Source organism: Channa argus, chromosome 9, assembly GCF_033026475.1.
Source record: "Channa argus isolate prfri chromosome 9, Channa argus male v1.0, whole genome shotgun sequence".
NCBI classification, from domain to species: Eukaryota; Metazoa; Chordata; class Actinopteri; order Anabantiformes; family Channidae; genus Channa; species Channa argus.
The window spans coordinates 24,755,112-24,772,266 of record NC_090205.1 but is presented as its reverse complement, the minus strand read 5'-3'; the positions used below and the strand labels follow the sequence as shown (position 1 = coordinate 24,772,266).

General features: G+C 38.1%; 1 protein-coding gene across 4 annotated transcripts; it reads right to left on the bottom strand.

Moving 5' to 3' along the window:
* Positions 1-342: 342 nt before the first annotated feature.
* Positions 343-15,594, bottom strand: LOC137132611 (solute carrier family 35 member F5-like). Of its 4 annotated transcripts, none has more exons than XM_067515379.1 (15): positions 15,431-15,594; positions 14,188-14,329; positions 11,723-11,872; positions 11,447-11,509; positions 11,254-11,335; positions 10,738-10,928; positions 8,940-9,021; positions 8,721-8,808; positions 8,016-8,080; positions 7,806-7,910; positions 7,406-7,565; positions 7,150-7,240; positions 5,979-6,133; positions 3,842-3,942; positions 343-2,780 (listed from the first exon to the last, which is right to left on the bottom strand). In XM_067515379.1, exons 2-14 carry the CDS (start codon positions 14,320-14,322, stop codon positions 3,861-3,863), a joined length of 1,449 nt encoding a protein of 482 aa, XP_067371480.1. In that variant the 5' UTR covers positions 14,323-14,329; positions 15,431-15,594; the 3' UTR covers positions 343-2,780; positions 3,842-3,860. The 4 variants fall into 4 exon arrangements, with proteins under 4 accessions (XP_067371480.1, XP_067371479.1, XP_067371482.1 ...); XM_067515378.1 differs by having other exon boundaries at positions 15,524-15,582; XM_067515381.1 differs by lacking the exons at positions 14,188-14,329; positions 15,431-15,594 and adding an exon at positions 14,021-14,172.
* Positions 15,595-17,155: the final 1,561 nt, after the last annotated feature.

Genomic DNA, 17,155 nt, shown 5'->3' with positions numbered 1-17,155 from the left:
GGATTGTACCGCTGTTTTCTGAACGTGAAGGCGGCTCAGTTACAGCTGGGGAAACACTGTGACATTTTGAACAAAGAAGACTGGGTTAGGCTGCAAACATTAGGGTCAAGTTAAAATCTAAAATAAATACAGTAAAAACATAAATTAATTACTTACATACTGTTGAACAAACCTGCCACCTCAACCTCCTTCTAACATGAAGTTGTCATAATATACAGTACTACATCATTGTTGTAGGCATCAAATAAAACAAACTGTCACTTTTTGACAATTTGGGCATAAGATCCGGATTGGAGCTGATAAGAAGGTCATCAGGTTTGGTCATTAACCAATCAAGTAGACTAATGTGAAATAATTTTAATTTAATAAACAATTATCTTAATGCAAAAACTTGGTTAAAAGTCAGCAAGTCAATAAAGTCATCAGGTTTTACCCTGTGATAACCGTGAATGTTTAAATTGGATGGTAATTGTTACAATAGATTAGCAGAAGCAACACTGCAACATACCCACATTAATACCTTATTTCACATGTATGTGATGCATTTCATGTCAACACTGCATGAATCTTTACAAGTTTTTACAACTAAATCACAACAAATGAGAAATTCTAATGCACTAAGACACTTTCAAATGATCACTTAAAGAAATATGGACCTGTAGAAATATGCAATTTAACACATATTTAAAAATATATATTTTAATAGTGCAGTCTAAGTATTAAATCAGACAAATTAATAGTGTTATTCAAGAGCGTAGGTTGATAAACTGGAAGTACTTTAACAACCTTTTTCTGGGCCTTTTTAGATATTATAAAATATTCTTTAATGACATAAATGACCAAGCAATTGCTTAGATAATAGAAACAAGACAAGACCTGAGAAAGAAAAAAAAATGAACCCATGATTAAAAAAAAGCACCATTGATAGAAGATGAGAAGTTGTTTTTCCTTTAAAGTCAATGCAGACAACATGGGACATAACGCCAACTGTAAATTAATCCTCCAAAAAAAAAAAAAAAAAAAAGAGAGAAAGAAAAAGCTTTCATACTTTCAGATATTACAAATGGTTAGACTGATTAGCAAAAGCTCACTATGTACAATTTACACTCACATGTTGGTTATTACTTCCTGTGCTCCACAAGTCATTTCTGTGGTGAGCACAATGAAAAACAGTCATCAGGGTGAGTAGAGCAACAGAGAGGCTTCACCTTCAAATGTCCTAAAAGATGTCAAATGTGTACATTGTGGACATGTGATACACATTAAGGCAGCTAAAGGCCAATAAAGAAATGGTTTTTGCAGATCACATACAACGACCCAAATAACGTGACACTTTCTCATCTGCTTTGCTCTTCCTCTGGCAGTAATCATTTACAATAATACAGCTGCAAACTAAAGTTTTCACACACCCATCATTGGCATAATGATTAGATGATTTCCTTCTTTCATGATGAGTGTATGTAAACTTGTGTATGTAAACAAATACAAGCTGATAATAATTTCAGAACATACATTTCTGGTGGTCATCTGAAGTTCCCAAACAAAAGATAAAACTCTAATGTTTGCTAATGTTTTACAGTTTACAGTATTTACAGCCGTTTGAAGAAGAGAAAAAAAACAACTTGCAGCAAGGTGTTTGTTAGCTTATATCAGAATGCTTATTTTCTGTACTTATTTGAACAAAAGTACATTGTCCGATATCACAGTGAGATTGAACCAACAGAAAATAAGTTGTCAGATGCGATGCTTTCTTGCTTTCAGCTGTAGTGTGATTTCATTTTTCTTTTTCCAGCATCAGACTAACAATTTTTTCTCTAAATAAAACAGAGACTATAGATAAATTGAGAAAAAAGTTGTTTCACGTTGGCTCAAACTGAGAGAGTGTTAGTATCAACTAGGGGCCTGAAGGAACTGGAAAATCCCTTGCAACATGTAGTCTAAACAATTGTGTCATTGCCTAAGCTCCTAAGGTTGAGTAACATTAACTCATCTCTGCACTTCATTTCTACTGGATTACTGTAAAAGAATGCTGCCACATACACACCAACTAATCATATGATCCACATCACAGTAGTTGTTTGAACAGAGAGAATCCCAGATACAGTAAGTCAAGCGCCCTGTGATTCAAGTGACAGTGAAAATGAAGATAACATTAATTTCTACTGATCCACTGTGTTGAAATTAGTGACCAATGCTGCAGCACAGTATAGGATTCAAAATGTTGCTTCGCTAATGTACTTTCTCGTTGATACCAACACCATCGGGTAAGACTGAGTATGGTAATGGCTGTATAAAAATGCACTGTCTGTCCCACACATACGCTCCCAAACAAGCAGCAAGGCTTTAAAAAGCCTGTGGACAAACTTAACAATGTCCGTTACAGAATGCTGTCCTTCCTAAAATAACGATGGCAACTGTTTGAGATGTCCAAAGGCACCCGCACAGCTACTCCACCTCTGTGAAGTGTTATGATCAAGTTCAACATGTACCATTTCATTTGGTCTCATGACACTACGCTGATCACTGATAATGTCCAGCACCTTGAGTACCATAAGGTTTAGCAGGGAAAACATTTTAAAAAAGACAGAATAAAACAGAATTTGAACCTGTGATGAATGAAATGTGAAAAAAAAAAAAAAAGTGTCTTCCTTTATGGAAAAAGAAGGACGGGTCATCTCAACACTGTAGAGAATAAATAGTTTTCATGGAAGGCACTGTGGTAGTTCAATGTCTCTGAAAGCTTCCAGATTTTGAAGCTTGGCGAGATCCACGTTCACCACCTTGGGAGATAAAGAAATATAATATAATATAATATTACTATTGAGTCACCATTTGAACCTCCGTGTTTGGAAATAAAATAGTGTATATTTGACCAATTGAATAGATAAAATCTGGCAAATACAAATCAGCAGAACTCCTAAAATTTCCCTCTTGGTGTGGGTTAGAATTTTCAGAGGAAATAAAAGGGGTAGACTGAGGGGGCTTTCAAGCATAAAGGCAGCATTTTAAGCTTAGCTACAGTATTGTCAATTTCTGCTTTCAGCATTACCAGTGTTAGGAGCCTCTAAAAAAGTACAAAAAATATGTCTGGTTTGACAGTTCACATTCGGCTCTTGCAGGAAAGGTATTTGTAATACACGTCTGCGTAATTTAATTGGTAAAGTGAAACAGCAATCAAAAGGTGGATGCATAATGAAATAATGGGTTTCAGCATAACTTCTATGATTGTGGACACACAGACGTGCACACACATACATTTGCTCCTCCACGAGGCATCACATACCCAGCAGACAGGCTTAAGTCTGCCCTAAACTGAACTGTTTCTCCACTAACGCCTCCATTAGAAACCACATGCTGAGTTCTAAATCTCTCTCAGCCCCACTGGCAATTACTTTGTGAGTTTGGGAGGCAGATAAAAAAAAAAGCCTAACCAAACCTATAAACAGTGAAGAGACTTCACCGAGGTGCATCTTGTTTGGAGTGGGTGACCCATCTCCGATCAAAAATATTTACGTGAGGATTATCCTGTTCTGCTCGTCTTGTCGGTCTTACTCAACAGTACGTCAAAACACTGAGGGCGTTAGACAAATGTCTGACAGATGCTCAAGACAAACAACTAAATTAGAGCGGGATATAAAGTTGGTAGGCTGGGATTTGATGCTGCCTATGATATAGATGTATACAAACAATAAGAATAATAATGTTATTAATAACATTAATAACATTTCCATGGTTATTCTAAAAAAATGACCCCAGTTGATTTCTGTGTCTTCATATTCTCACACACACACGCTCATAAACAAACATACAAGTCAACAAGGTGCAGTGAGTGATCATTTACATTTGGTGTGACGGTTGGATCACGAACAGAAGCTTTCGTCGATGGGGGAGACGGTGTGTAGAGGAATAAGGCTTTCGCACAGCTCGCTGTCTTCTGTTAGTCTGTAGTTGGAGGGAAGATGGTGTCAGTCATCATCACTGTCATCATCCTGACAACCCCCATTATTATAATCATCCCTCACAAAAATGGGAACAAGCATTCACAGAAGAATAAAGAGTATAACTGCAGCAGCGAGGTTAGTCAGTCAAGCATGTACATCTGATTACAGACATAACATAGCCAGGCTGTGAGCTACAAATGGACTCTATTATCATTGTGAGAATGTCAGAGTAGAACACTTTAAGTGTGTGTCAGAGTTAAGATCAATTCATTTTTAATAGGTCATGGACCACATACAATGGTACTCACATTCCATTTGGACCTTTTAAGGGCTCAGACTTTTTAAAATATTAGACTAGAAAGTCACTTCAGGAAATATTCATTGCCTTCCAGTTTAATAATACTTTGGGGATTAGTTTAATATTAGTAAAACTAGCATTTCTGTGAATCCATCACCACTCATAAACTCAGAACAGCAAATGTTTTGTACAGCTGGATTTGGCAGTTTATCCCATTCTAAATGGCCGATCCTCTCAAGCTCCTTCACAATGAATGTGAATTTCTTCAAGTCTGATGTTCTGAGGCATTTGACTCTAAACCACTCAAGGGCCTCTCACAGACAACTCGCCCTGAAGCCAAACCAGTGTTGTCTTAGCTATTTGCTTTGGATTTTTGTGCTGCTGAAAGGTGATGCATCACTCCAATCTCAGGTTGTGTGCAGTGTGGAGCAGCTTTTCTTTGCTCTGCCTCTGCCGGTATTTGCATTTACCCTTCTCTCCACTTAAACCAAACTCCCTGTACTAGCTACTGAGAAGAACCCTCACTGCATGATGCTGCAGTGTGTAACAGCTCTTCCATGGAGATTTGATTAATGGAGTGGTCACGAGAAGGTTTTCCTTTCAGTACATTATTCCACCTCTGCAGGGGACCTTAGGAGCTCTGTTAAAGTACAATGGCTTTTTGGTCACCTCCCTGATCGGGGTCCTTCTTGCCCCCTTACTCAGTTTTCCCAAACAGTGAACTCCAGGAAAAGCCTTAATGGTTTCAGACTTCTTTCATTACACAATTATTGAGGCAGATATGCTGGAAATCAATGGAAATACTCAAAGTTATAGAAATGGTTTTATACCCTTGTCAAGACCTGTGCTTTCTTTGTGTCATCATGGTTCAGATTAAGTGCGCAGTGGTGGAGTAGTTAGCACCACTGCATCCAGTTCGAATCTACCTGCAGGCTACAGCCTTTCTGTGTAGAGTTTGAATGTTCTCCTCATGAACAATTGTATATTGTATATATACACAATTGTATATATGTAATTGTATATAATTGTATATATGTGTTTCTCTTTTTGCAGTTACATCACATCATACTAATCACATGATACCAAAGACACAGTCCTTTTGGAAAATGACTGTACACAAATTATGACGTAGTGACTAACAACCTACCTGGAAAAAGAAAGATATAATGAGTGTATAATGATTGTTGTGTGGATATAGTTATGTAATCAGACCCATAAGATAGATTTGCTTCCAAATCATACATTGGAACTGTCATCTGGGAGACATGTCCACTGTAATAAAACTGCAATCAAGGACTGAATAAGCCTCCCGATGGTGTATTAAGAGTTATCAAATCTCTCCCCTTTATTCTCAATTTAAGATCACCACATTCTCACAAAAATCCTTTATCCCTGCTAAAACTGTGCTATTGCACCAAGGACAGTTGTACATGTTTTAATGAATCATTAAAATCAATTTTGAAATTAATTAAATAAAACTGGAGTACCTGAGCTTAAGTGGGGTGTCACTGTGAAAGCACAACCACCGCAAACATACACTATCTAAGTCTTTGTCATGGCTTAAACAATTGATCAAGCAGCCAGTTATTCAGTAGCCACACTTCTAATGCTATTATGAGGTATTTTAAAAGCATGTTTATTATAAGTTTGCAGCTAATTTAGATATAGTAACTGATGCTTTGTGGCAGTACTTGAATTTCTGTATGTTCTGTATGTCTGGAAAGTTTCAAAGGTCTTACCTCTGAATGCGATGTTTCCTGCAAATGAAGGCGTATACTCTTCTCAGCCCCACCAGGACGGGGTCCCAATTATTGTAGTGGCATAAGAGTGTGGCAATAAAGAAGGAGAGGAAGACAGGGACGGCCCCGAGAAAAAACAGCCACGAGAAACTAACCTGAACACACACATTAAAAGAAAAATAACAAGTTAAAACTAGTGTCACAACTAGGCTTCAGTAAATAGAAGGGTCTTATTAGACCCTTTATATACTCTTACAGCAGATGCTTCATGTAGACATGTGGACATGAAAACAACAGAGTTCCCGGGATGGAGCCTTGGGGAACACCACATTGTAGTTTCCCTGATACCAACCCATTATTCAGGTATGCCACAAGGGTTTTGTGGTCTACACTAACAATATCTGAGAAAGGTTTAAGTTAAACATATGATTGCACATTATGGAATATAATATGAGCACAGCCATCTCCCCAAATAGCTTTTTTTTTGCATGATTTAGATGAAACAGTGTGTATCATTTAAGAGGGGAGCAGGGTCAACATATACTGTACATAATGGGGGAGGCGTCTATTTGTTGGCTTGGCAATTGTGGGGAGAAAGCAATAAGACAAAAACAGTAGACGGGTAACAACCTTTAAAAACATACATTTGTTTCAATGCCAAGCACAACCCCAAAGAAATCCCTAAATTAACTCATTGTTAATGACGGTAAACTGAATTCTGGTGAGCTCAACATGAGCAGGTTACCTTGACCAGGTTAAAACGCTATGCTCATTCAAAACAATGACAATAAAAATGTTGCCAAAAAATACATTTAAAGACTAATTTGCATTGACTTTGCTCAAGATAATTAAATGACTGTATTCGGTGCAAGGATGAATATAAAGAAAATATGATTGACATAAGAGAGACATTTCTTACAATATACAGATTCCTAACGAATATTATGTTTGTTGACTCGAATGTTACACTGGGCAAATTAGATTCTAGTAACAAGTTAACTACAACTCAAAATTAACTATTTAACAAGATGAGGGCTTAAACAAACTTACAAACAAACAAACAAACAAACAAATTATGCCTAAATTTACAAGATGCCAATGCAAAACAAGCAAAATTGAACAAGTACTCCAGACTCTGATTCTACTTAAGACCACACAGTGGAAAACCTACCTTCTGCATGCAAATATCTGCCAAAATAGAAAGTGGAATGGTGAGGCTCAACGCCAGAGTCCCAATAAGAGATGATGTGAGGAAACAGCCCCTGTGGACAGAAACCAGCTTTACCAATCCAATAAACTGTTCTGATTCATCTGATTGAACTCATCATAGTGTGAGTATCTCTTTGGAAGCTCGACAAACCATATTAAAATGTTTCATGCAAAATGTAAGTTATGTTGCCGCAATAAATTATGGGTCATGTACTAACCAAAGCCAGAGGAACTCGGACAGAACAGTTCCAATGAGGCCGTTAATGAGGATGTAAGTCCACACCAGCTGGCTGGGAAGTTCAAAGGCCTCAAAACCCGTGTAGTGAAGCAGGAGAAAGCCCGGCCACAGCAGCAGCAGGTTGAAAAGACCCACAAACCCTGAGATGCACATAGCAGACCCTTCTTAAACAGCTAGAGCCAACATCTGGCAAACATACAAACTACAACTAATGGATTAAAACATGTTTCAGTCTTCATTTTGTCTTGAAAAAATGTCTGTGTGTATGGAACAGGTGCAGACACTAGTAAGAATATAGTTCACAACTGAAATAACTACAACAAGTACACACTTTAGAAAGTCTGCCATTCTTAACGAATGAATACAAGGCATTTGTTTACCAAAAAACATGGGAATATCGAGCTTGTCCTCCCGGTCCACTCGTCTCTTGATCATTACAATGTAGACAGCATACAGTATCGCTCCAGCCAGTGACCACAAAGAACCTTTGTGAAATTGACATTATTAACATCACTGCATTTGGAGACATCATTTCAATATTAATTGCACAACAGTGATGTGAAACAGACATGACTCATGTCTATAGTTACCTATGACACCTTTCCCATCAGGGGAGTCCATGCTGGAGAAACTCACGAGGGCCACACCACCCATGCTGAACAAGAGAGACACTACATTAACTGACATGTAAACTTTAATACTGTTCCTACTGAATTCCGCACGACGTTGCAATTCATAAAACATATAAATGTTTTAATCATATGAAACATTCCAACATGCGTCCAAGCTTTTCTTTCGGTTTATTTTATTCAATCATAAAACAACACATACTAATCAGAATAGATGTTGTGTATTTACACTGATTTGCTAATCATTGGCCACATTGAGAAAAATTACTAACCAAATTACACTATGTGTCAGATTGATCAGTATGATGTGTAGAAATATGCAGCTCAACAAGAAGCATACTGGATGTGAAAGATCCAGATATGAGCCACTTTATTCAAAGGGGAAAATCCAGGAACAACAAACTGGGAGGCCTTCATGCTAATAATACTAAAATGAGAAAATATCACCAGTCCAACGTAAGCCCTTGTCTGATACAAGCACTATTGGATATAATGAAAACTGAATTTCAAAGACAAACATGTTACTCGAACTACAAAGTGAAATCTAAATGCAAAGCAGAAACTGAGGAAGAAACTATACGAAACAGCATATTCACTTATGCAAATCTACTGCCCTGAAACCTTCCAGCATGTTTTTTTCTCTCAACACATTCATTTAGTCCTTACCTGAGAGCCACAGCTAACAGTTTGGACAAGGTGAACCGGTCACTGCTGTTGCTGGGAAATATGGCAGCTAAGATGAGTGTAAACAGGCCTGAAGTGGAAGAAGTGACAGAAATCTGAATCTCAACACCATGGATGCAGACAGCTTAATATGATGCCTAACACTGCCAAACAAAGACTTGTCTTTACATTTGAATTTTTTTTTAAAGGTCAATATGTCACCTGAGGTGGAGGACAGGATGTTGACAATAGCAACTTGCGTGTCAGACAGGGCTTCCTGATAGGACAGATTTGCCAGGAACCACTGGGAGACAAACAAAAACCAGTAATATGACATTTTGTGTAGGGACTGGACAAAATATTACCCTATAATATAGCAGACATGTGGAAATACTGATTAATGTAGCTCATTAAGCCTGAATCGAAACACTGTCCAAAGTTGTGGTTCAAGTCAAATTTCAAATTGTATTTAAAATTAATACATTTCAGCTTGTTTACAGTATAAGTACTTTAATAGAAATCTGCTTTTAACGGGCATTTTGGTAATACATTTTTGGTACTATTCATGCCTACAAAACTATTTCACTTTTACATTTTGGTATATTTAATTCCAAATAATGCAGAAATAAACTAAACATAAATCACTGATCAATGTCTAAGCAACATTTTTTTTCCTTTCTGGTTTTATCTCATCTCTCCACTATCATTATCATATAAACAGAACATAAATTCATTAGGTACATGACTGTCTTAACAATGCTGGGTTTAAAGTGACTTCTTTGAACTGGTTTTTCATGATGGAGATTGAATATACAACATCAGTCTTTCATTAGCGAAACCCCAAGAATTTGGTGCACAGGTTTTATTTTATTTGGTGTTTTCTGGCGTCGACACAGGCTCAAATTTATACAAACAGGGTCATAAATACATGTACAGCATACCAACTATATTACAATTCAGTCATGCTGAATGTTTTGATTTTTGTTTTCACAGTGCAATGGGAATGTTCAAGGAGCTGATTGCAGATCTAAGAAAGAGGATGGTAGATTTACACAGAAATGTGTCTCAGAGCCATTTCTAAACAAATGCAGATTCCAAGATCATTAGTTCAAAGAGTACACAAAGTTATTGGGAGGTGGGAGGCTGTCCAAGCTCTGGGAGAAGACAAACTTTCTCACTCCACTAAGACAACACTGGTTCAGATAGTCAGGTACAACCCAGGAAGCATCATGTCATATGGTTGTCATGAACTGGTTACTGCCAGACTCTGGCAGACAATGTTTACAGGCATAGATTTTTTACATCTTCATGAACTGAAATGCTGCTGTCCAACACTAAATCCAACACTTTCAGTTTGACTAAGGTCTGTTGCTGACTACTTAGACAAAAAAAAAACTTCTAGAGGACAGTTTTATGGTCAGATAAGACAAAGACTGAGTTGTTAAGACACAATGACTAGCACTAAGTTTGGAGGAGATGAGACATTCAAGCCCAAGAACTGAGGCTGTTTTGCTGTGAGTGTAGTGTATGTAATAATGCAGGAGGAGGAGGAGGAGGAAGAGGCCAATCTCAACATGTTTCAGCATAACCTCCAACCATGAAAGCAGGTTGATGGACTGATAAAGCAGGCTAACATAAAGCTTTTGGAATGGACTTCCTAACGTCCCCAACCCAACCCTTTACAAATATATGGGCCATGCTTAAATCACATCTGTTCCACAAAACCAACAAATGTAGCTGAGATCCACCAATTCTTCCATAATGTCAAGGTCAAACATTCAAACCCAAGTTTTACCAGAAGCTTATAGATGGCTGCTAATGGTGAAACAATCAACCAAATGGTCAGTGTGTTGTATGTATACGTTTGAGCCTGTGTTGATGTCACAGAAGCCCAAATAATTCAAATCCTTTTCTTCTAAGCCACAAAGAGTTAAAAACAACCAATGTACAAACAAAAATAGCTCTAAAATATTTAACATGCCTTGAAGACAAGTTGGCATCCCAGGTAATATCTACTCACCACAAAGCAGAAGAAGAAGCTGATTTTGGCCACATCAGTGATGGTTAACTTCCCCACTGTGCGCAACAAGGCTTCATGGTCCTTAGCAGCGGGGTAGGACATGCGGGACAGCTTGGCCTCCAGGGCTTGAGTAGAAGGCAGCTGGCGCACCTCCATGATATTACTAAAACGCACCCGGTGATTTTTGGAAGCTGCAGGGAGGTAGGAATGGATAGAATCGTGAACCAATGGAAGCAGGAAAAAGCAGTTTTTATTTTAGATCATGTAGTTTTGACAGCATCATTTTATTGTATAATACAAAAAAAAAAGAATCACTCTTATGCAGGTGCCTAATATATGAACTCTTGACACACCAGCAACCCTAAGCTCAGCCAGGTCTAAGAACGGAGCCAATTTATAGCTTTTCCTTAAGGGCATAACTTAAAAGGAAGGAAAAACAAAAATATGAGACTAAACTGAAGTTTTTAATCATGTCAGTGATGCTCATGAGAAACAGAAAACATTAACTGTACTCACAAGATTCACAGTCTCCTATTAAACGATTAGAAGGTTCAGCAGGTAAGTCCTGAAACTTTACTGGCACGTACAGTGGTTCACTCTGCATCAATGTGAAAAAGAAAGTCAAACATTTTTAGCTGTTAAAGAGTTAACAAGAAAATGGTAAAGGTGAAGGTGAAGTCATGATTTACTCCACAATAAAACTACATACCAAACAGTTGTTCACAGTGGTGTCAGTGTTGCAAGGTGCAAAGTAAGCCTCAGCATCAGCAAACTGCAGAGATGCAATTCAATGCATTAACAGACCAAAAAAACAAAAACAAAACAAAGAATTCTGTCTCTCTACTGCAGTTACTGAATGTTCCCTAAATTTGTATCACTGAGGTTGTGAAATGCACAATGCAATGTCATAAATGTTTGGAGGGAGAACAAAAAGAAAATGGAGCACACTGCCCTCGTGTGTCGAGAGTGTGGCCTGAATGCTTACAAATGCAGAGTGCCGGCGTTTCAGAGTGCCGGTGCACTGCTGCCTCCAGGGCCGCCACAGCAGGAAACCCAGCAAGTACAGCACAAACATGGAGGTTTTAGTGAATGTGCTGAAAAAGGGTTTGTTGTATTCCTGTTGCTTGAAAATATACTGTGGGGAAGAAATCAACAGGAGGAAGCTATTAGAAGAAGTATTAGGTTTTATGGGTTGACTAGTGTGTGTGTTCCTCAATGTCTACACTTTCATACCGTAAAAGCATCATCTGGTTTCACAGGTCTGTGCTGTCAGAAACAAATTATACCTGATCTAATGTGACAGTTCATATTTTTTACTCGACCAAATGTCGAAAGGAATCTTTGCATTTTTTTACACCTGTGCATTTATCTAACGGATGTAGTTGCTGTTTCTTTTGTGTCTAGTTGCTGCTTTAATTTTTCTGCAGAGCATTTTGACTGTGGGAGGCTTTAATTTTTCTGGTGTCCTCCTTTTGTCCTCCACTGCAGAGTAATCAGAGCATCTATAACACTATATGTACAGTGGAGGAAATAAGTATTCAACATGTCGACTGTTTTTTTTTTTCATTAAATATTTTTCCAGCGCAGCGATTCGCAACAAATTAACATCTGACGTTGGCATTAACTCAATAAGGCAACACAGCTAAAGATATTATAACATTCCAATCAGTTAAATAAATGTTATCTGCATTACATTGGACACAGCAAAAAAGTATTGAACACACAGTAAGAAATGTCTTTGCGTAGATGACTTTTTTTGCAGGGTGCAGGGTCGAGTGATAGTGTAGTGATCCTTCTTCCACTGGCAGATAATAGTCCTAGTGGTGCGAACATTTAGGAGCTGAGAAATCCGTTAGTATGTGTTGTTGCTCAAGTTTTTGAAGAGCTCTTTGCTTCTACCTATCATGCACCTAACAGATGGCTAACACCTGTTAAGAGTTAAGTATTAATAGCCAAATGTACTAACCTAGCTAATTGTAATTGGCAGAGCTACAATAATTGGTTTATTTCATTTTATTACTGTGTGTGTGTGTGTGTGTGTGTGTGTGTGTTCGATACGGTTTTTTCCTGGTACCTCAACTGAATTCACATACATTTTAGTGTATATTTTTTGTATATAGCAGATATGAAAAGTCTACACACCCCTGTTAAAATTGTAGGTTTTTAAGATTAAAAACAAAGATGTAAATAAAATCCAACCAAGATGCACCACTTTGATGCACAGCATTTTTTTTTTCCAGCTTTAATGTGACCTTTAATCTGTGCAACTGAATTTGAAAAACAAACTGAAACTGTTTAATGAGGAAAAATGAAAAACTTAAGTAAAGTGGTTGCATAAATGTACAAGTGGGGACGCAGCAGCTGTGTTCAGAATGAACCAATCGCATTCAAATATTAGTTTGTACACACCTGCCATCAATCAAAGTGACTCTGGTTAAGCCCACAGAAAGTTGGGCTGTTCTAGTAGGGGTTTTCTCATATTCACTCAGTTGCCTCTTACAGCAAAAGCAATGGTCCCCAATGAGCTTACAAAGCCTCAAGCACATCTCGTTGGAAGGTTTCGGTCAGGAGTAGGGTCCAGACATGGAACACAGTAAAGATATTTATCAACTGGGAAAAATATGGTACAACAGTGACTTTACTAAAAACTGATAAAAAACAAAACAAAACGATAACTGATGCAGGAGGCTGCCAAGAGGCCTACGGCAACATTGAAGGAGCTGAAGAATTTCTGGCAGGTACTGGTCATGACAACAATCTCCCTAATATGTCTGGGCTGTGGGGTAGGGTGGCAGAACAAAGGTCTTTACCTTTTTATCATGACAATGACCTAAAGCTTACCATCAAATCAACACAAGATTGGCTTCACCAGTGGAGGATCAAAGTCTGGAATGGCCCAGCCAGAGCCAGGACCTGAATCCAATTGAAAGTCTTTGGGGACCTGAAGAGTAGTCTGACAGATTTGGAGCGCTTTTGCAAGAAAGAGTGGGCAAAGATTCCCAAGACAAGATGTCCCATGGTGACAGACTCCTATACCCAAAAGATCAAATGCTGTCATAAAATCAAAAAGGTGCTGCAACTAAGTATTAGTTTAAGGGTGTGCACATTTATGCAACAACATTGAAACAAGTTTTTATACAAGTTTCTTCCTCTTTTTCAAACCTACCATTTTAATGGGTGTATAGACCTATGACAAAAGCTCTCATGAGTCATAATTTGAATTTTACATTCTGGACATTCACATTTCATGGAGTTGCAGCATAAAGTAAAAAGATTTCAGTACCTCATCGACCACTCGTTTTGAGAGAGAGAGAAAGACAAAGTTATACAGTGTACTGTTATAAAGTTATATCAAACACATCTTAATACACTCATCGCGTTCCTGTTATGTCATTTTGCGCTGCAACCCTGCAAACAAGAGAAGGTGTGGAAAACCGACATTATTCTTACTGAGGTTAACTCCGAGGAGGCTACCCAGATGACATCCACCAGCAGAAGTATTACCACCCCCAGGGCCATCCGCTTGCGCTGGGCTGCAGAGCTACCCTGAGAGCTCATCCGGTTCATGATGAACACCCACTCCATTGGGACACTGGCAGGAGAGAGGGCACGGATGACCACTTACATAGTGAAATCACTGCAAAACACAAACCACCTCACCACTGCACCAATTGATTATTTAAATCAGTTACTTTGAAGGTGACAAGCGGTGGAGTACAACAATGGATCTATGTCTCATGCCTGGGTCAATGTGCAAAAGAATCATGCATACATATGGAATGTGTCTCCAACCCAGCAGGTGGGGTCAGGTTACAGTGGACACAAAAGCCACTGTCACACCCAAACCTGCCAGGAGTCAGCGTTGCCTTCACGTTAGGGAGATGGGAAGTAAGTAAAAGGCATCAGACAACAGATGCAAATGCAAAGAATGACTTAAAAACTTCGAAGTACACGCCTGTAAACCACAGGATTTACAATCAAACACGAATGTTAAGAACAACCGCGGGACTTCACAGTTAATAAAAACCTGCCATAAAAAAATAAAGCACAACTCAGTTGCGGTGTCAAGTGTTTTAGCAACAAGCTCTAAGTCTTGTCCGAGCGCAGAACAGCGGGACGCTACTAGTTTAGTAGAGATCGTACGTGCCTGCAAAGCCCCGTAATCACATTCATCTCGACTTGATCCCACTGATAAAAGTGAGTGGAGAAGGAGAAGAAGGCTACTAGCCACCTAGTTAGCTAAATGTCAGCTGTGGGCGACTGGAGCGTTGCATGCTCCGGAGTTTGCTGTAGGACATTTTCCATTCTGGAAGCGTTCAGCCGTCATGTGTGATTCCCGTCAAGGTTCTTGTGCTGCGGTCGGACGAGTTGCTCCCTTAACCCAGGACTGCTAGCAAAAAAAAAAAACAAAAAAAAAACCCATTGCAAGCTAGTTCTAGTAACGTTAGCTATTAAACTCTAGGCTGGAGGTGGTCACCAAAGTAATGGGATGGGAGGTTGTTCCTCTTCTTATAACGCTGACGTTAGACCACTGACGACTGGTTAAGGTTCCCCTGGTTAACTGGTTTCCTAGCAAGTAACAACACTATGGTGCGTTTACGTGTTTATCAACAACTAACGCTGACGAGCTAACCGTAGTTGTTTAACGATAAGTGATTAACCGCTTAAAAAAAAGTAACATCAGTGCACTTACCTGAATACAACGAGATTTCATTTAGTCTGCGCCATTATTCCCTTTCTATGTTCATAAGCTGGGAAAAAATATCAATAAAGTCACAGTTTTTACCATAAAAGTATTGACAGCCAATGGTTGTAAACATTCTCACACCCTGCCCTCTTCATCGTCAAGTGACTTTGCTTATGTGGCGCAAAGATTTCTGGGATATGAAGTCTTAAAGGTGCAACCGCGACTTAATTTTATATAGGCTACAAAAAACAGTTGTATAGCCTAACTGTATGTCACCTGCCTACACATACTCTTAAATTATTATAATATTAGTATTAATACAAAACAATGACACTTTGTTCTTTTTACTATAAGTTATGCAGCCTGTACCAATGCAACAAAAGAAATTGCGTGTCTTCTATAGAATGGATCGAATCTGAACAAAGGAAAAGAGAATTCAACCGAAACATAAGCATTCAGTGACAGGCAGTTATCCAGAAAAGGCTTCATGGGGTGGCCAGACTGGGGCAGAGACTCAAAGAAGGGTGGCTCACTTAAAATGAGGAAAATTAGTTAAAAGGTGTTTTTAAAAAGGGTGTTTAATAAACTGCCTAACGTGTTCTACATGAGAAATTCCACAAAGTAACTAATAACAAATAATAACCATTTATAACTCTAATCATTAACAAATAGTAATAAACAATTGGAGAGAAGTGATAACCCATCCCTGTAGGGGTTATCTGTCTGGTGGCATCTGCCACAAAATTATAATGTGGCATAAAATAAATACATCCAAGTAGTACACTATACACTTTTCGAAAATTATTTTCACACTATTAAACTATTTCCTTTATTCCACCGTTACAAGTAAGTGCAGTAGAAGAAATTATGTTACACTTGAATTTGTTCAGTCACTGAATTGCACCCTACTGACTGACATGATAAAATCTGTTTATATTTCTATCAACAATAGATGTAGGAAAACATACAGATAACTATGGAGATAAAACTGTAATATAATGAAGATAATTAGGTCAGGGACCTTTTAAAAGTAGATGCAAAATTATTTTGTGGTTAAGAGTCCATCTTTGGTGACCAGGGTGTTGATCTTCTTACGTATTCACCGAAAATTATTTTCCGTTAACTTAAAGTATAATGGTTTTTCAAAATGACACCACAGAAGCCTTGTAAATATTCAGTTTAAATCGGTTGCACTGACAACCCATATTTATTTCTAGGTTTCTTTATTAAGATATAACCAGAAAATAAAATAAATATGTTTCTGTTATGAACTATTACAAACACAGTGACTTAAAAGATCCTCAATGTTCAAAACAAACAGGGGAGATAGTCCAGTCTACATGAAAAACAATTGCTTTTAAATAAAACAAATACGTGAACTATGGTAAATTATGACTTCATTTGTTTTTGTTGTAGGGTGGAATCAACTGTCCTATCAACTTCCACATGTTTGAAGTGTTTCCAGAAATTGAATCTCATCCCTAATGCAATTGGCATGTAAGGGTGGTTTTTCTATTTAGGCAGGATCAGTTTTCAGTATCAATCAATACAAGCTGCAAAAGCCATGGAGGTCACAGGTGAGTCTTTGGTCCAATACATTTCAAGAAGTGTAGTGGATGTCTCACTGAACACCAGTCACAGTATTTGTTTTTATATTGTGTACATCCATAAAATAAAATAAATATTTGCTAAGCATTGCTAAGACAAAAAGTACTGCACAGTACCTTAATG

What these genes read in the sequence shown, in the direction of transcription:
- LOC137132611 (XM_067515378.1), bottom strand. Translation starts at nt 15,579, where the DNA reads ATGAAGAGGGCAGGGTGTGAGAATGTTTACAACCATTGGCTGTCAATA. An exon ending in CCACTGTGAACAACTGTTTG is followed by an intron (nt 11,336 to 11,446) that starts GTATGTAGTTTT and finishes ACATTGATGCAG; the next exon opens with AGTGAACCACTGTACGTGCC. An exon ending in CATCCTGTCCTCCACCTCAG is followed by an intron (nt 8,809 to 8,939) that starts GTGACATATTGA and finishes CTTCCACTTCAG; the next exon opens with GCCTGTTTACACTCATCTTA.